Below are 22,278 nucleotides of genomic sequence, written 5' to 3'. Positions count from 1 at the left end.
ACGTTACTACTGGTGAAGTTATAAAAACACAAGCTTCAACCACATTGTTTGACTCAACAACAGGTGTTGGTATAACAACACAGGAATATCTTACAACAGTTGGCCTTACTACTGATGAAGGGATAACAACACAACCTTCAACCACATTGTTTGACTCAACAACAGGTGTGGGTATAACAACAAAGGAAGTTTCTACAACAGTTGGTGGCGTTACTACTGGTGAAGGTATAACAACCCAAACATCAACCACATTGTTTGACTCAACAACAGGTTTGGATATAACAACACAGCAAGATCCTACAACAGTTGACGTTACTACTGATGAAGGTATAACAACACAAACATCAACCACATTGTTTAACACAACAACAGGTTTGGATATAACATCACAGCAAGATTCTACAACAGTTTACTTATCTACTGATGAAGGTATAACAACACAAACGTCATCCACATTGTTTGATTCAACCACGGGTGTGGCTATAACAACACAGGAAGGTTCTACAACAGTTTACTTATCTACTGATGAAGGTATAACAACACAATCTTCAACTACTTTGTTTGATTCAACCACAGGTGTGGCTATAAAAACACAGGAAGGTTCCTTAACAGTTGACTTTACTACTGGTGAAGTTATAAAAACACAAGCTTCAACCACATTGTTTGACTCAACCACAGGTGTGGCTATAACAACACAGAAAGATCCTACTGATGAAGGTATAACAACACAATCATCAACCACATTGTTTGACTCAACAACAGGTGTGGATATAACATCACAGAAAGCCCCTACAACAGTAGTAATAACTAATGGTGAAGGTATAACAACACAAACATCAACCACATTGTTTGAATCAACCACAGGTGTGGCTATAACAACACAGGAAGATCCTACAACAGTTGATGTTACTACTGATGGTATAGCAACACAAACATCAACCACATTGTTTGATTTAACAACAGGTGTTGATATAACATCACAGAAAACCCCTACAACAGTAGTAATAATTACTGATGAAGGTATAACAACACAAACATCAACCACATTGTTTGACTCAACCACAGGTGTGGCTATAACAACACAGGAAGATCCTACAATAGTTGATGTTACTACTGATGAAGGTATAACAACACAAACATCAACCACTTTGTTTGACTCAACAACAGGTTTGGATAAAACAACACAGCAAGATTCTACAACAGTTTACTTATCTACTGATGAAGGTATAACAACACAAACATCAACTACTTTGTTTGACTCAACCACAGGTGTGGCTATAACTACACAGGAAGGTTCTACAACAGTTGACGTTACTACTGGTGAAGTTATAAAAACACAAGCTTCAACCACATTGTTTGACTCAACAACAGGTGTTGGTATAACAACACAGGAATATCTTACAACAGTTGGCCTTACTACTGATGAAGGGATAACAACACAACCTTCAACCACATTGTTTGACTCAACAACAGGTGTGGGTATAACAACACAGGAAGTTTCTCCAACAGTTGGTGGCGTTACTCCTGGTGAAGGTATAACAACCCAAACATCAACCACATTGTTTGACTCAACAACAGGTGTGGCAATAACAACAAAGGAAGATCATACAACAGTAGACATTATTACAGAGGAAGGTATAATTACACAAACATCAACCACATTGTTTTATTCAACAACAGGTGTGGCTATAACAACACAGCAGGATCCTACAACAGTAGACATTACTACAGATGAAGGTATAACAACACAAACATCAACCACATTGTTTGACTCAACAACAGGTGTGGCAATAACAACACAGGAAGATCCTACAACAGTTGACATTACTACAGATGAAGGTATAACAACACAAACATCAACCACATTCTTTGATTCAACAACAGGTGTGGATATAACATCACAGAAAGCCCCATCAACAGTAGTAATAACTAATGGTGAAGGTATAACAACACAAACATCAACAACATTGTTCGACTCAACAACAGGTTTGGATAAAACAACACAGCAAGGCTCTACAACAGTTTACTTATCTACTGATTCAACAACAGGTGTGGTTATAACAACAGAGGAAGGTCCTACAACAGTTGACGTTACTACTGATGAAGGTATAACAACACAAACATCAACCACATTGTTTGACTCAACAACAGGTGTTGGTATAACAACACAGGAAGTTTCTACAACAGTTGGTGGCGTTACTACTGGTGAAGGTATAACAACCCAAACATCAACCACATTGTTTGACTCAACAACAGGAGTGGCAATAACAACACAGCAAGATCCTACAACAGTAGACATTATTACTGATGAAGGTATAACAACACAAACATCAACTACTTTGTTTGACTCAACCACAGGTGTGGCTATAACAACACAGGAAGGTTCTACAACAGTTGACGTTACTACTGGTGAAGTTATAAAAACACAAGCTTCAACCACATTGTTTGACTCAACAACAGGTGTGGCTATAACAACACAGGAAGATCCTACAACAGTTGATGTTACTACTGATGAAGGTATAACAACACAAACATCAACCACAAAATTTGATTCAACAACTGGTGTGGTTATAACAACAGAGGAAGGTCCTACAACAGTTGACGTTACTACTGATGAAGGTATAACAACACAAACATCAACCACATTGTTTGATTCAAACACAGGTGTGGCTATAACAACACAGGAAGGTTCTACAACAGTCTACTTACCTACTGATGAAGGTATAACAACACAAGCTTCAACTACTTTGTTTGACTCAACCACAGGTGTGGCTATAACAACACAGGAAGGTCCTACTGATGAAGGTATAACAACACAATCATCAACGACATTGTTTGACTCAACAACAGGTGTGGATATAACATCACAGCAAGATTCTACAACAGTATACTTATCTACTGATGAAGGTATAATAACACAAACGTCAACCACATTGTTTGACTCAACAACAGGTTTGGATAAAACAACAGAGCAAGATTCTACAACAGTTTACTTATCTACTGATGAAGGGATAACAAGACAAACATCAACTACTTTGTTTGATTCAACCACAGGTGTGGCTATAAAAACACAGGAAGGTTCTAGAACAGTTGACGTTACTACTGGTGAAGTTATAAAAACACAAGCTTCAACCGCATTGTTTGACTCAACAACAGGTGTGGGTATAACAACAAAGGAAGAACCTACAACAGTTGACGTTACTACAGATGAAGTGATAACAACACAACCTTCAGCCACATTGTTTGACTCAACAACAGGTGTGGGTATAACAACACAGGAAGTATCTTCAACAGTTGGTGGCCTTACTACTGGTGAAGGTATAACAACCCAAACATCAACCACATTGTTTGACTCAACAACAGGTGTGGCAATAACAACACAGCAAGATCCTACAACAGTTGACATTACTACTGATGAAGGTATAACAACACAAACATCAACCACATTGTTTGACTCAACAACAGGTGTGGGTATAACAACACAGCAAGATTCTATAACAGTTGGCGTTACTACTGGTGAAGGTATAACAACACAAACATCAACCACATTGTTTGACTCAACAACAGGTTTGGATATAACACCACAGCAAGATTCTACAACAGTTGGTGGCGTTACTACTGATGGAGGTATAACAACACAATCATCAACCACATTGTTTGACTCAACAACAGGTTTGGATATAACAACACAGCAAGATTCTACAACAGTTGGTGGCGTTACTACTGATGAAGTTATAACAACACAAATATCAACCACATTGTTTCACTCAACAACAGGTGTGGATATAACAACACAGCAAGATTCTACAACAGTTGACTTTACTACTAATGAAGGTATAACAACACAAACATCAACTACTTTGTTGGATTCAACAGCAGCTGTGGGTATAACAACACAGGAAGGTGCTACATCAGTTGGTGGCGTTACTACTGATGAAGTTATAACAAGACAAACATCAACAACTTTATTTGACTCAACAAGAGGTGTGGGTATAACAACACAGGAAGATCCTACAACAGTTGACGTTACTACTGATGAAGTGATAACAACACAACCTTCAACCACATTGTTTGACTCAACAACAGGTGTGGGTATAACAACACAGAAAGTTTCTACAACAGTTGACTTTACTAATGATGAAGGTATAACAACACAAACATCAACAACTTTGTTTGATTCAACAACAGGTGTAGCAACAACAACACAGCAAGATCCTACAACAGTTGACGTTACTACTGGTGAAGCTTCAACCACCTTGTTTGACTCAACAAAAGGTGTTGGTATAACAACACAGGAAGATCCTACAACAGTTGGCCTTACTACTGGTGAAGGTATAACAACACAAACATCAACCACATTGTTTGATTCAACCACAGGTGTGGCTATAACAACACATGATAGTTCTACCACAGTTGACGTTACTACTGGTGAAGCTTCAACCACATTGTTTGACTCAACAAAAGGTGTTGGTATAACAACACAGGAAGATCCTACAACAGTTGGCCTTACTACTGGTGAAGGTATAACAACACAAACATCAACCACATTGTTTGACACAACCACACGTTTGGATATAACAACACAGGATGGTGCTACATCAGTTGGTGGCGTTACTACTGATGAAGTTATAACAACACAAACATCAACCACATTGTTTGACTCAACAACAGGTGTGGGTATAACAACACAGGAAGATCTTACAACAGTTGACGTTACTACTGATGAAGGGATAACAACACAACCTTCAACCACATTGTTTGACTCAACAATAGGTGTGGGTATAACAACACAGGAAGTTTCTACAACAGTTAGTGGCGTTACTACTGGTGAAGGTATAACAACCCAAACATCAACCACATTGTTTGACTCAACAACAGGTGTGGCAATAACAACACAGGAAGTTTCTAGAACACTTGGTGGAGTTACTACTGGTGAAGGTATAACAACACAAGCCTCAACCACATTGTTTAATTCAACCACAGGTGTGGCTATAACAACACAGGTAGATCCTACAACAGTTGATGTTACTACTGATGAAGGTATAACAACACAAACATCAACAACATTGTTTGATTCAACAACAGGTTTGGATATAACAACACAGGAAGGTCCTACAACATTTGAAGTTTCTACTGATGAAGTTATAACAACACAAACATCAACCACATTGTTTTACTCAACAACAGGTGTGGGTATAAAAACACAGGAAGGTCCTACAACAGTTAACGTTACTACTGATGAAGTTATAACAACACAAAAAATAACCACATTGTTTGACTCAACAACAGGTATAGATGTAACAACAATGAAAGATTCTACAACAGGAGAGGTTGTTATGACTTCTGATAATACAACAACCAAACTGCCTACCTCTGTGGTTGATTTCACAACAGACAATTATATATCAACGACAAAGGAACCGACAACAGTTGATAGAGCTACAAGTGAAGATGTGACTCCTGATGATACAACAACCAAACTGTTCACTACTGTGATTAATTACACAACAAGCAATAAGATATTAACGACCGAAGCACCAACAGCAGTTAATGCAACTACGAGTGAAGATATGACTTCTGGGGACACAACCACCAAACTGTTCACCACTGTGGTTGATATGACAACAAAAAATAGGATATCAACGACAGAAGTACCAACAACAGTTGATTCAACTCCAATTGTAGTTATAACTGCTGAAGGTACAACAACCCAACTGTCTACTTCTGTGATTGATTTAAGTACAGATGAGACGTTATCAACGACTGAAGGAACTACAACTGTTGATACAACTTCAAGTGAAGTTATGACTTCCGAAGGTACAACTGAAATGTCTACCCCTCTGTTTGACCCCACAACGGACAAGGGAATATCAACCACAGAAGGACCGACAACAGTTGATACAACTACAAGTGAAGTTAGGAGCTCTAAGAATACAATAACCAAACTCTCTACCACTGATGTTGATTTTACAACAGATGAGAAAATATCAACGACAGAGGAACCAAAAACAGTTGAAGTTATGACTTCTGAGGATACAACAACCAAACTATCTACCACTAAGGTTGATTTTAAAACAGAAAATGAGATATCAACGACAGAAGGACCAACAACAGTTGATAAAACCCCAAGTGAAGCTATGACTTCTGACTTTACAACAACAAAACTTTCTACGATTGTAGTTGATTTAACTACAAATAAAAAGGTATCAACGACTGAAGCAACTACAGCTGTTGATAAAACTTCAAGTGAAGCTATGACTCCCGAAGGTACAGCTAAAGCGTTTACCACACCTTTTGACTCCACAACGGACAAGAAAATATCAACGACAGAAGCCCGGACAACACTTGATACAACTTCAAGTGAAGATATGACTTCTGAGGATATAACGACTAAACTGTATACCACTGTAGTTGATTTAACTACAGATGAGGAGGTATCAACGACTGAAGGTACTACAACTGTTGATACAACTAAAAGTAAAGATATGACTTCCGAGGATACAACAACCAAACTGTCTACCACTAAGGTTGATTTTACAACAGGGAATGCTATATCAACAACAGTTGATACAACTACAAGTGAAGATATGACTTCTGAGGATACAACAGCCAAACTGGCTACCAATGTCGTTGATTTCACAACAAACAATAAGATACCAACGACAGAAGAACAAACAGCAGTTGATACAACTACAAGTGAAGATATGACTTCTAAGGATACAACAAGCAAACTTGCTACCACTGTGGTTGATTTCACAACGGACAAAGATATATTAACGACGAAAGAACCAACAAAAGTTGATACAACTACAAGTAAAAATATGACTTCTGGGGACATAACAACCAAACTTGATACAACTGTGTTTGACTTCACAACAAACAATACGATATCAATGACAGAAGACCCAACAATAGTTGATACAACTACAAGTGAACATATGACTTCTGGGAATGCAACAACCAAACTGCCTACCACTGTAATTGATTTCACAACAAACATTGAGATATTAACGACAGAAGACCTGACATCTGTTTCTACAACTCCAAGTGAAGATAGGACTTCTGACGATACAACAACCAAACTATCTACCTCAGAAGAAACTACAACTATTGATGCAACTTCAAGCGAAGATATGACTTCCAAACTGTTTACAACTCTACTTGAACCAACAACAAGTGAATCCACTGTGGGCGAAGAATTATCAACGACAGAAGAATCTCCCATTGTTAATATAACTACAAGGGAGGATATAACTTCAGAAAACAATTATGAAACAACAAAGTCACTGTCAACGATTGATATAGAAAATCCTATGACAGATACCATAACTTCTGAAGTTGCAACTTCTGTCCCCGCTACATCAACAGGAGACACAACAGTTGGTCAAACAACATTGATATATGGAACAACTCCAGTTGGCACTTCCAATATATTAACTACAAAAGAAAATCCGGCTACTGTGGTAACTAATTACGACACAACAAGATCATTGTCAACGACTGATATTACAACAGAAATCCCAACTACGAATACCATATCAACTTCTGTCGCCTCTACATCTACAGGAGCGACAACATATAGTCAAACAACAATAAAATATGGAACAACTCCAGTTGGCACTTCAACAATATCAACTACGATTGATGTTGCAACAGAAAATCCAACGACAGATACCATATCAACTGCTGCCGCTAGTACATCTACAGAAGCGACAACAGATAGTCGAACGACGTTGCAATATGGAACAACTCCAGTTGGTACTTCGAAAATATTAACTACACATGATATTACAACAGAAAATCCAACGACAGAAACCATATCAACTGCTGTCGCTTCTACATCTACACAAGAGACAACAGATAGTCGAACTACGTTGAAATACGGAACATCTGAAGCTGGCACTTCTAAATTATTAACTACGATTGATATTGCTACAGAAAATCCAACAACAGATACCATATCAACTTCTGTCCTCTCTACATCTACAGAAGGGACAACAGATAGTCAAACAACATTAAAATATGGAACAACTGAAGTTGGCACTTCGAAAATATTAACTACGATTGATATTGCTACAGAAAATCCAACAACAGATACCATATCAACTTCTGTCGCCTCTACATCTACAGGAGCGACAACAGATAGTCAAACAACATTGAAATATGGAACAACTGAAGTTGGCACTTCGAAATTATTAACTACGATTGATATTGCAACGGAAAATCCAACGACAGATACCATATCAACTTCTGTCGCTTCTACATCTACAGGAGCGACAACAGATAGTCGAAAAACATTAAAATATCGAACAATAGAAGTTGGCACTTCAAAATTATTAACTACGATTGATATTGCAACAGAAAATCTAACGACAGATACCATATCAAATTCTGTCGCCTCTACATCTACAGAAGGGACAACAGATAATCAAACAACATTGAAATATGGAACAACTCCAGTTGGCACTTCGAAATTATTAACTACGATTGATATTGCAACAGAAAATCCAACAACAGATACCATATCAACTTCTGTCGCCTCAACATCTACAGGAGCGACAACAGATAGTCAAACAACATTAAAATATGGAACAACTCCAGTTAGCACTTCAAAAATATTAACTACGATTGATATTGCAACAGAAAATCCAACGACAGATACAATATCAACTTCTGTCGCCTCTACATCTACAGAAGGGACAACATATAGTCAAACAACATTGAAATATGGAACAACTCCAGTTGGCACTTCAAAAATATTAACTACGATTGATATTGCTACAGAAAATCCAACAACAGATACCATATCAACTTCTGTCGCCTCTACATCTACAGGAGCGACAACAGATAGTCAAACAACATTAAAATATGGAACAACTCCATTTGGCACTTCAAAAATATTAACTACGATTGATATTGCTACAGAAAATCCAACAACTGATACCATATCAACTTCTGTCACCTCTACATCTACAGGAGCGACAACAGATAGTCAAACAACATTGACATATGGAACAACTGAAGTTGGCACTTCGAAATTATTAACTACGATTGATATTGCAACAGAAAATCCAACGACAGATACCATATCAACTTCTGTCGCCTCTACAGATAGTCAAACAACTTTGACATATGGAACTACTGACGTTGGCACTTCGAAATTATTAACTACGATTGATATTGCTACAGAAAATCCAACAACTGATACCATATCAACTTCTGTCGCCTCTACATCTACAGAAGGGACAACAGATAGTCGAACAACATTAAAATATGGAACAACTCCAGTTGGCACTTCAAAAATATTAACTACGATTGATATTGCAACAGAAAATCCAACAGCAGACACCATATCAACTTCTGTCGCCTCTACATCTACAGAAGCGACAACTGATAGTCGAACAACGTTAAAATATGGTACAACAGCAGCTGGAACTTCGATATTAACTACAAAAAGACGGCCGACAACACCTGTAACTAATTATAAAACAACAAAATCACTGTCAACAACTGATATTACAACGGAAAATCCAACGACAGATAGCATATCAACTGATGTGACAACGGAAGCGACAACAGCATCATGTATGTACAGATTTTTAGGCATAAAATCGATTATAAGTTCATATATATATTATCCTTCAAATGTTTTATAAATAATACTTATGGTTCATATGGCTTATGAAAAGTGTTTTTGTATATTAACTGTTGAAAAAGAGTTTATTTAAAATTTATATTTATTTAGATTGTCCCGAAGGTAAGAGGAATTGTGTAGGAACTGATATTTGCATTGACGAAGCTCTCTTCTGTGACCAACAGAGACACTGTGGTGATGGGTACGATGAATCAATTGAAGCTGGTTGTGGTAAGTAACAAAACCCAACGGTAAAATTGTTTTAATCAATCATTACAGTGATAATTGTGTGGCGTAATGATCGAAAGTACTATAATCGTATAAGGTATTTTATTTCTGAGACACCAAGAATTTACATTATCGAATTTTGCCTATGTAGCAACTTTAAGCATTATATATTTTAACTTAGCCTCCTTAATTTCTTTCTTTGTATTGAAATCTGACTGTTAATCAATAAATAATTCAGATCCTGTAGTGTAAATGAAAGCTTTGTGTGTGTGTGTCAGGCATTTCTGCCACAGTTTACACTATTACAAATTAAAAACTAAGAATCATTAATTAATCTCTACTTTTAACTTGTCCATGACCACAGGCGTATCTACATTAAGAGCATTCAGATATTTATTCGCTATAATCATTATTAGTTTTTCGCGCCGCGCCTTTAGGCAGTTATTAAGAGAAAGGAATCACAGTAAACAGTTACGATGTGGTTATTGTTTACTACGGCTGGAAAAAATTGGTATTTTGGAAACTGGGATTGTGCATTCTCAAACCCCAAAGCATGTCTGGGAGAAGAGAGTCTATGAGATGGGACAGGTAGTCTGAATATCAATCAATCAATCAATCAATCAATCAATCTTTTATTTCGGAAACTCTGGTCCATAGAAAGTAAATTACACATAAATGAAATAAATAAAATAAACAAAATTACTACTACTCATCTCAGGATGGCATTCCATCTGGAGAGCATCTTCGACTTAACTAAGACATTGCTTATAATCGTTAAGATTAAAATATTTTTGCTTGCATTAAGTCTACACATCAGGCCATATATTGGAATCTGAATATGTATTCAGACATGTAGTCAAGACCTGTTCAATCAATGCTTTCGTTTGGCTGTCAACGTAGGCATTTATCATTGAATAATGGTCAAATACGTCTTCTATGGTTAATAGTTTTGGCGAATGGTGTGTATAGTTGAAGAATTGTTTGATATAGTGAGTACCTTTGTCGAGAAATTAGAAATTGTGTTAAGGAATGTTGGTGTATGCGGAATATGCACAGTACTATTATAGTTTAGGATTATATTTTTGTTCTATACATCAGTAGGCCATGAACTTTGTTCTGAAATTAAAGTTTATTGTTTGATTTAATTATTGAACTGAACCCAATCATAATTCCCATCCTTAAAACAATTATGTATTTAATGTTTTATATTATTTTCATACTATATCTTACGTTACACTAAATGCTTACTAGGTCTATTGACTGTTAAGCAAATAAAATTGATAATAAATCACTATTTCTTAAATTATTAAATAGAATATCAATTTAAAAAAACATAATTTAATGATGAAAGAACAATAATTAAAACGTCAAAAACATCAAGCGTCGTTTTTTTAAAAGAAATATTTCTTGTTGCATATATCCATAAACATCAAAATGAGCAGATTAAATAGTATATTATATTTAAAGAAGGCCCTTACCAACAAAAACTGTTTTCAAGTTTTTTATATTGTATATTTGATGCTTTCAGTTTGTGAAAAGGACAAGGAATATCAATGTAGTAATGGAAAGTGTATTCCTATTGATTACCTTTGTGACGGATATCCATATGATTGTATTGATAATGAAGACGAAAACCATGAATCATGTGACGGTTAGTGGAATTTGTAGTAAAGTTTAGTTAATCCAACTTCTCACCTTTGACATTGGCAGTATGTGCCCTTTAAAGTAACAATTTACAAACTATACTATAATTAAAACTTTTTTTTTTAAATAATAAAATAACATTTTATGAATTTTCTTTTAATTAGATGTATGTGAGTTCCCACCTAATCTCGATCCAGACTGCTACTTTCAACCTTTTAAGTTTAGTTATAAAGGTGGTGAAAGTGTAACGTACGAATCTTATCCTGGGTATACCCTAGTTGGCAGTGAGACAAACACCTGTAATAAAAGTTCATGGATTAACAGCTCTCCTGAATGCTACAGTAAGTGATCATTTTGTGTTAAATACTTTATAATCAGATGAGTAGCTTAAGATGAGTGTTGAAATGTCTGGGTCATTATCTTTTAAGGCACATTTTTCATTATTTTTCAATGTGACAATATAATAATTATAATACATCTAATACATACACTAGAAGCATGTTTAAAAGCATTCAATGAATGCAGATTATTTTAATGCAAAATCCATCAGTTGTTGAGCGAATATTCTAAAACCATGATGCTGCTATATAACTACCAAATAAATGATAAGGAATTTACAAACACTATTATTTATTTAATTTCACAGAAACCTGCAATAGTTTACCATCACCGGATAACGGAAAGGTTGAGGCAACTGGTAGCATTATTCATGGTCAGATAGCTACGTTTACTTGTGATGATGGATATCAGATATTTGGTGACCAAATCGTGATTTGTGCAGATGGAAACTACAATGGAAGTTCGCCATTATGTTTAGGTAAACTATGCTTTTGTATTTTATTAAATTATTTAAAATTCCATTCTAAAAGTTATGTTGCTGAAATCTGACCTTTTGTATTAATGTTTGGACTGAAAGTAAACTCAATCACTAAACTAAATCAGTACAGTATTATTTTGTAAATATCCTGCCAGGCTGATAAGCACTGGCAGAACTGGCATTTCTATAGTGTCTCAACAACTGATTGGCTTCCTCACCTGCCCTGGCTACCATCACCATTGATTGAATTGAATGAACTTGTCTGTAAATGTTTTACTTCTAAAACAACACTTATATATAATAATTTGTTTTCAAAGATATTAATGAATGTTCTTCAAATCCATGTAAACATGGACGTTGTTCTAATGGTATTGACTATTTCAACTGCAGCTGCTCCACGGGCTGGCAAGGAAGCACATGCTCTGATGGTAAGGCAGTCAAAGTTTTTTCCTTTTCTGATTTGATAAAAAACACTTTAGTATGTTTACCCTTGTACTGTAGATTAGAATAGAAAACATACTCACTAGCTAATTCTGAATAACAATAACTCAATCTTTCACACAAGTGTGATTAAATCTCGTACGCTTATGCTTACCAAACCATACCACCCATTTATCGTATATTTTTCACACATTTAATTTTTAAATTTATACAGACAGATCTTTTTCCAAGCTTTTGCTCCTGTGTTATTGGTATATAAATATTCTAGCGGTTGATTTCAGTTCTGATGATGAAAATAGTATTCTCGTAACATGTCACGGTATTTTAAGGAATTTTACCACAATTTTTATTTTAACTATTTAACATTTATTTATGAACTCCAATTTTTTAAATGTTATTCCAGATATTGATGAATGCTCAAATAGAGAAAACAACTGCCATAACAATTCATTCTGTAACAATACATTGGGTACCTATGAATGCATTTGTGATGAAGGCTACTATGGTGATGGTGTCAACTGCTATGGTAACTACACTTTGTATATTACTTTACAGTTAATTACACGTCTGTAATATATTATAATTTGTGGATTCAAAGAATTGATTAGTTGATATACCCCAATCTTTAAGCTCTGTCTACACTATCAAACTAGTCTGACAAAAAAGTGTGATGTGCCCAAATATGCTAGCGATATCCTTAAATATAGTGGTAGTGATATGACATCATCATGTCCATATATGGGCACATCACATTTTTTTTCACATAAACTTTGATAATGTAGACATAGCTTTAGGCATAGTGTCATCAAGGCTATCAAACCTTGGTTCGATAGCATGCATGCATGCATGTTTTATTGTACCGATTGGTATGTTTGGTTTTGTAAAACAAAAACGAAGTACACTAGTAAAAAAAACCATTAATGTTCAGTAGTTATGCTTTTGTTTGGAAGTAAACTAATATTTCAATTAATTCATAACTCTAAGTTGTGAATTTTTTATAAATGCCATTTTTATTGTTTGTAATTGTCTCTTAGAATTTGTATTCTTTAAATGGGATCAACATTCTGATGATAGCTTACGGTTAAACAGTGAACAAACGGAAGGAGCAGAATTAATTTCACCTACATTCAGACCACCATTTGGCTTTCCTTATGGTGGTAAATTTTACCAAGACATATATGTAAGTAAAAGAAACTTTGTTACTGTTGTAAGTTCGCTTATACTATTTTTGGTTGTTCAAAAAGAAATTTTATGTAATAACTTTGTTACTATATATATTACTATATTTTTCAAAACCAGACAGTACTACTTAGTAATGTTGTGCTATGCAAATTCACCAGATTCTTATCCATCAATTTTCTTCAATAAATTAAAAGAATATTAGTAGATTATGATATATCATACAACTGCTAGATGTACTAAACGTTTTCCAATCTGAGATTACTACCTTATGCACTCCCAAACTCCTCCCATTATCAGGTGTAATGGCTGTTAGGGTTGCGTATGTTATAATGTAGCTTTTGCATTGTTTTTACAATTGAATATTGTAGGTTTTTTTTCAGTCATCCTTCGATAATATTTAGCCATAATCAGTCTATATTCATTGGTTTATTATTTTAGTTTACTGAAAATGGAGTGATTGTGTTGAAGGAAGAGAACGAGATAAAGTATGGATATCCGAATCCATATTATCAAGGATTTACTAGTGATGATTCTCAAGCAATGATTGTAGCCCCATTCTGGACTGATGTTGATCTATCTGAATCTTATGGTGATGTGTTCTATCAGGTAAATGTAATTCAGACTAACATTTAGTTCTACTACTACTAATATTTCTCCATAAGTTTTTTTAATATGGCAAATTTTTCAAAATTATGAAACAAGACCTTCATATTCTTTATCAAATTAGTGCATTTTAGTTCATTTTAGGCTATATCAAGTTATTAATGGATCCCTATGCTTATGTTTATCTACTTCATGCCAATACCAAATTACAAACATTGTTTTATATGTATATTGCTGGAGAATAATATTCATACAATATTTTGTTTATACAGATTTTAACACATAGACGTAGATGTTGTAATTGTATTTTTATTTGTATTACAATTTTATAGGTCCACGATACATATGACTCTGTTATTATGGATGCTAACCAAAGAATTCAAAATAATCATGATACCAGTAGTTTACAGTTTAATGGAACTTGGATGTTGGTTGTCACTTGGTATCAGGTTCCTCAATATTCTGCAAATTTTACACACGGACAGGTAATATTCATTAGCAATTATACACTGAATACTAATTATTATTTATTTTTATTATTACTGTATGATTTATAATCCTATATAATAGGCCCTTGCTAAAGAATAATAAGCTTATATTCAAACATTCTACTAAGTATTATAAAATCCGTATTAATATAAACATTTTATTATATTAAACATTGTTTTATATTTTAGAGTAACACATTCCAATCAGCATTAATAACAGATGGAATCTACGGAATCATATTTTTTAATTTTGAAGAAACTCGAATGCAATGGGATACTTTCATTATTCCCAACAAAAACGTAATCATTGGATATAAACGGGACGATGAGTATAAAAATGAACAATCCACAATGACCGATCGATATAAACCGGATTTTGAAAATGGGAACACTGGTTTAAAAGGAAGATGGATTTTTCGTAGTGAAAGGAACTCAAATGCAACTGTGAACCCCAAGATGGAGTGCCAGTCATGGTATTCAAAGCAGCCTGACCCTGTACATTGGACTTATAAACTGGGTTCATGCCCATGTGGATATGATCAGGGAAAACAAGATGTTAAATTTTCCCCATTTAACAATACAGTGTCATGGAATGGTCAGGCAATAACTGGGAATTATTCTGGTAAGTTGCACTTAATTTACACTGTATAATGTATTAGTTCAAATCCCTATGTCAAAAAAGTGCCTTCGTGTGCAGATCATGGGGAAAGTGTTTTATGAATATTTGAATCATGCTGGTTATAAAAACCCATGTTGTCTAATTTCTAAAATTCATCTTTGACCTCTGACCTCAATTTGAATGTTTTGACCCATTAAAAACAAAATGGTCATATCTTTGCAACGCTAAGATTAAATGAAATAATTTTAGTGTCAAATTATTTGGGAGATGCATATTAATATTCGTTCTAATGGAAAGGTTTGTCCAAAAATGGCCGGAAGTATTATTTTTGGCATTTTTTACCTTTGACCTACCTTTTTATAATCAACATGATTAAATATTCATAAACCACAATGTTTACACTTTTCCCATGCTCTGGACACGAAAATACATAGGGATCTGGACTATTTTGTATTTTCTTTCTATATTTCCCTTCATATATATACATATAAATACCATGAAAGCCACAGTGGTCTAATGGTTAGGACATCTGCATATCAAGCAGAAGGTTTCGGGTTCGAATCTTGGTTACGACGACTTCTTCTCATTCTTACAGATTTCCTCATCTTTATCATTTCAAATTAATTAATTAAATTTCAGTATATCACCGGGTAGTTAGAATTTATGTTCTGTGCCTGATGTGTTTATATATATATATATATATATATATATATATATATATATATATATATATATATATATATAAATCCAAAGGCAAATTACTGAAAAAATGACAATGCTGTGGGTATCAGTGGCTGGATCTCAATGGAGATACAAAAATAAAAAGCGAAAAGCTAAATCAAAACGATATATATATATATATATATATATATATATATATATATATATATATATATATATATATATATATATATATATATATATATATATATATATATATATATATATATATATGTAAGAATTTTTTCCTATGTCTACTAAATTGCAGATCCAAACAGTTTATCTAAAACAATAGGCTATTGTATACGACTTCCCGATGACTCACTTCTATTAAGCACTATGAGACAACTGTGTCACTTATGTTTTATATTTCACCTGAAGAGTGCGGCCAGCTACATGCTGGTCGTACGAAACAAATTTGTAGCGATTAAAACAATGAAGTAACCAAGTTTTCTGCTGTTATTTTATTTATTTATGCTCTACCTTGGTATTGAGCACTCTATCCAAACGGTCTGAAAATTTCAACCTGAATATATATATATATATATATATATATATATATATATATATATATATATATATATATATATATATATATATATATATATATATATATATATATATATATAAATAGAAATGAGACAAAAATGCACATTGGGCATAGACAAATAATTAAGTTTTTAAGAAAATGCAAACAATCTTTTTTTTCAGCTTAACAAAAAAGATAGTTTTCACAGAGAGTAAAATGTTTTTGAAATGTATTATTTAACTAAAAAGTATTTGATAAACAGTATAATAATTCAACACACTTACAACATATATTTTAATTTCCAAATTCCTAGATTTTTATTTATACAACTACGGTAAAATGGGAGGGAAACTGATAAGTGAAGCTTTACACCAATGACTGTTTTTTTCTGCAATAATATTGATAATAATAGTAATAATGATAATAATAATATCCACCAATGCTTTACTGTTTTATTTTTATTTAGACAAATTCATCTGTATCCGCACCACTTTGGAAAATATTTATGGAGCTGGATTGCAATGCTGTTATCGGGAGGATCTGTCATTGATAGAAGGATTTTATGATGTTCAAATAAGCAGTTTTATGTTACAACATCAACCAAGTGACAGTGAAGGATATTCAACGTATCTGAGTATGTAGTATATTATAAAAATAATATAAATGTCATTGATAGTGGTTTATTTTCCATATCCTTTGTTTTGTGAGTTGTGTACAGGGTCCTCTAGATCCACTACAAATGAGAAATAAATATTAATAATCATAAAAATGATATTGTTTGTGAAATGGTAAACATTGGTAATATTTATATAGCGGTTTGGGCCTAAAATCTACCTTCATTGGTAGAATGTCAGAATATCACTAAAAGCATCTTGATCCCAGGTAACTTTATTATCTTTCAACATTCCATTATTAATATTCCTATTGTTTGTTTTTATATTTTGTCTGATGATCTGTACTTTTTTTGACAGATGAAGATGTTATTCCACGTTATTACTGCTGTGATGCATCTATGGATCAGAGCTTTTGTGACATGTACATTGAAAAACGTCCAATAGGGAAATGCGATGGGTACATCCCACCAAAAACTGGTATGTCCTAATTTATACTGTTTATTAGGCATATTCTATTGCATTGCCCTACTGTGAGATAATAAACTGAGGATTATGATGATAAGTTAAAGTAGGATGGGAGTGAATAATACAATTAATAACAATGATTGATGATTGTATGGATGGACCTTAGCATAATACAGGGTTTAGCAAAGGGGTCCTCCAACGTTGTGTATTTGCATTGGGGCTGCTCATGCTCTGGAGCCCCTTAAGCTCTGGAGCTCCAGGATTTAGCCAGTGAGCACTCATACCCGTTACAGCACTGTGGATGGGTAATGTCTATATTTCCATTAAAAAAAATTGTTCAGCTTTTTATTTAGCCAATTTTAAATAATTTTAATTTAAATATACTGGCGCTTTTTTTAGGATGGATGTTTGGTGACCCTCATCTTCAGACGCTGGATGGACTAGATTTCACTTTCAATGGATTAGGAGAATATACACTTGTTGATATTATGGATGGATTTATTGTTCTCCAGGGAAGAACTGAAAAATTTAAAGACGATGTGAATGCAACCATTTTTACAGCATTTGTAGTCGAACACTCAGGATCCACAAAGGTATTGCACCTTTACTTTGTTTGTATAAAATATATTTTAGACTAGGTGGCAGAATAAATTATAATTATAATCTTTCAGTACTCTGAATATATTAAATGAATCCTTCTAATTTTTTATTTTACAGTTCCAGATATCTTTCATAAACAACACCACATATCAGATTCGATTAAATGATACTCACATTATCAACAAAGCAGGCCTCAATGTTGGTATGTATTACTTAATTTGTATAAAGGATTTTAGAAAATATAATTCTGTATTAACTACACTTGTATAACACACACAATGATTAAATACAAACTCGCCCTTCCATGTCACTGGTTAACATCATATTATATAATCATACTGTTCAGGCTAACCTTTTCTCCTGTTTTAGGTGTTTACGTTCCACCGGAAGATCCTGGTTTTTCTGTCAGACTAGTGTCACCAAGTAATAGCAGTGACACCATTGTTGCACTTTGGTCATCTAGTTTTGCCATATCGGTAACACCATCTCTAAACATGTTTAACATATTAGTTTCTGTACCGGAATCTTTCAAAAATAAAACGAAAGGATTGTTGGGTTTGTATTATGCTTTCTTGTTATTTTATGTTAAAACAATACTGTATAATAATCATGTTCATAAGATTTTTCAACTTAATCATGTTCATAAGATTTGTTATGGAAAATCAGTACCTTATTTGACTGAAAAGTTTAAAAGAGTTTCATATAACCACCATTATATGACTAGAAGTAGTGTCAATGGTTTTTCAGTTCCTAAATCTGATAGTCAAATATCTAAAACGTTTTATTATACAGGCATAAAGGCATGGAATAACCTACCTCATTCCATTCAGCAAATAGAAAACAAATTTAATTTTAAGAAAAATGTTAAATCACATTTCTGTTCAACCAAATAACTATATAAGTCAATCATAGTCTTTTAATTTAACTTGTTTTTTATATTATTGTTTTTGTTATATTTTGTAATGTTTTTATTTTTTATTGATTGTTAAAGGATCCCCATGGAAATAAGCTGATAAGCTTTTTGGGCTATCCTGAAAAATCTTTTATAAATGTATTATTTGTAATGTCCGTAATTTATGTCACTTTGTATGTATTTTTTATGATGATTTTCCAAATAAATTTAAATTAAATCAATAGAAAAATCAACAATATTAAAAAAAAAAGAAGTAAACAATATTAAATTATATATATTATATAATAATATTGTTTGTATTCATCTTTTTAATCTAGTACTTTCTCTACTTTGTTTCTACTTTTATCGTTATGCTTTTATGTTCCCTGCAATGATTAAGCTTAACATAATTATCTGTAAGTTTCTTATTAATTAATGTTTTTATTTATGACTTTTCTTACAGGAATTTATAATGACAACAAAAATGATGACCTAACAACACCAAATGGAACTACATATAGTGTAGATAGCAATGAACGCAAATTATTTAATTTCGGCGAGACATGTAAGACATTTTGTATTAATTGAGAACATGGCCGATTGCAGTTTGATATATTTTACTGTTTTAAGCATATTTTGCTATACTTTTTTTTCTTTTTTTAGGGAGATCATCACCAACTTCCTCCTTATTCTACTATAACCTAAATGAAAGCTGGAACCATTTTAATGACATACATTTTGTTCCTGTGTTCTTGGATGAATTAAACACTAGTAGCAATTCTACTGTAAATAGTTTTGGGTTTAGCAACACGAATGCAGCACAAGATATATGCGGAACTGATTTAAGCTGCCAATATGATGTTCTAGCAACAGGAGATGAGAACCTAGCAAAGAACACGAAAGAAACAAATAGTAACAACAAAGATGCTGCAGAAAAACTGGGTAAGCTGGTTGCTATACACATATTTTTATTAAACTTTTATTTAACATAGTCCAATTAAAAAAACAATGAGATTTTAGAACACCTTTTTGTGCAATGTAAGTGTTATCCATGTAACATAATGAACACAAATTTTATTTATATTAAGTATAAATTAAAAAATATATTTCTTAATCATGATCATTCCCTTTCTTACAGAAAACTTTCCCCCAAAATTTACAGATGTACCACAACAACTAAATGTAACCGTTAACCAAACAATAAACATGACAATTGTTGCTGAAGATCCAGAGAATGGCAACTTAACCTATTCTCTTGAATCCGGGTCTGAAGCAAGTATTGACACCCAATGTTAGTATTAAACATAAAGATGTTATGTCTACTAGATTTTCAACACCAAATAGATGATGTATTTTGATATATTAATTACTTGTTTGTATAGTAAAAGGTAAAGGTGACTCCCATATTTATAGTGGAAGAGCATTTAGGAACCCATTGTACATTTTCATTATGTCGTAGGGTTATTCCCTTCCATGTCACCTTACAGCTGAGTGGAATGGGATTTGTTCTCAAGTTAAGTGTATTATTTATTTCATCAGGTAATTAGTATGAATTTTTTTGCCAAACAAACAATGCATTTTATTTTTTCTAAAATAAAATTATTAGTTATTGTAATTGTTTGTAGCTGGCCAATTTATGTGGACACCTGTTGATACACCAGATGTACAGATTACATTCATTGCTAGTGATGAACGTTCAGCAACTGTTGGTTTTCAAGCTAATGTCTTCTTGTGCAAATGTGACAACGGTGGTAAATGTTTATTTGATAAACCAAGGCCTGAATCGAATGTTGCCTTGAATAAATTTGCGGTAAGCTTGTTATTGTGTCTACTTTAATTTTATATTCTACATGATGTAAATTGTATTATATCTTTATTTGTTTGTTTTTGTTTAGTTATTGTGCTTTTTAACTGAACCACTGTTTGTATTATTCAACCGTTCCAACCCTAACAAATACATCTCTTTCTTGACTTAGTCAATAACACTTTTGACTTTATTACAACCAACATTTAGATCTCACTTTTCCCTAATTAGACTTTTTATGCAGTGGACCTGTTTCAATATATTATATATATATTTCACAGCTTGTTGAATGTGAATGCCCACCGGGATATACTGGTTCTAATTGTAGCAAGGACTATGATGCATGTGAAGATGAATATTGTTATCCAGGTGTTACCTGTATAGATAACCCTCCACCATCTGTTGATGCTAGTTGTTCAACGTGTCCAACTGGCCTTGACGGAGATGGAATCAAATGTTATGGTATGTTCAATAAAATAAATTTTGTTGGATAATACTGTTTTTTTGTCCGTACTATTTACGATTCTGTGTATACAGAACTAAATCAGTGCATTATTATTAAGGTCTTTGTCTGGTGCAGAAGACTTCTGACTAAATGACTAACTGATAAAGTTGAAGAATCTGAACAGGTTTGCATGATTCAGATTCATTTGTCTGTTGATTATAACAATACATCTTTTTTTCTAGACATCGATGAATGTCAGACTACCCAACACGACTGCGAACAAAGTTGTACAAACAGTTCACCTGGTTTTGAATGTGACTGTTATGATGGATATAGACTTCAGCAAGTCAGTGGCACATGTGTCGGTATGTCAGTTGGGAGTTGAAATGACCCTTGAAACCTAAAATTGTAATTCCCACCTTTCTTCCCCCACCCTGTCTGTGTCTAGTATGTGACATAGGTTTAAATCCATTTGTAAGTTCACACAAACCAGTTCATTTTAAGTAGGTTTGGATAAAATGTTGTTATTTACAGATTTGAAAATAAAGCAGAA

General features: G+C 33.5%; 2 protein-coding genes across 2 annotated transcripts; both read left to right on the top strand.

The window, feature by feature from the left end:
• The first annotated feature begins 15,388 nt into the window (after positions 1-15,388).
• LOC140039293 (mucin-4-like) lies at positions 15,389-18,007 on the top strand. Its single transcript, XM_072084898.1, has 3 exons — positions 15,389-15,659; positions 17,372-17,539; positions 17,877-18,007. Exons 1-3 carry the CDS (start codon positions 15,389-15,391, stop codon positions 18,005-18,007), a joined length of 570 nt encoding a protein of 189 aa, XP_071940999.1.
• Positions 18,008-18,283: 276 nt separating this feature from the next.
• Positions 18,284-22,110, top strand: LOC140039292 (mucin-like protein). Its single transcript, XM_072084897.1, has 9 exons — positions 18,284-18,577; positions 18,702-18,786; positions 18,954-19,139; positions 19,940-20,041; positions 20,140-20,418; positions 20,615-20,767; positions 21,102-21,286; positions 21,562-21,742; positions 21,968-22,110. Exons 1-9 carry the CDS (start codon positions 18,389-18,391, stop codon positions 22,108-22,110), a joined length of 1,503 nt encoding a protein of 500 aa, XP_071940998.1. The 5' UTR covers positions 18,284-18,388.
• Positions 22,111-22,278: the final 168 nt, after the last annotated feature.

Source organism: Antedon mediterranea, chromosome 2 (genome assembly GCF_964355755.1).
Source record: "Antedon mediterranea chromosome 2, ecAntMedi1.1, whole genome shotgun sequence".
Taxonomy (NCBI): Eukaryota; Metazoa; Echinodermata; class Crinoidea; order Comatulida; family Antedonidae; genus Antedon; species Antedon mediterranea.
This window is presented reverse-complemented; position numbering and strand designations above follow the sequence as displayed.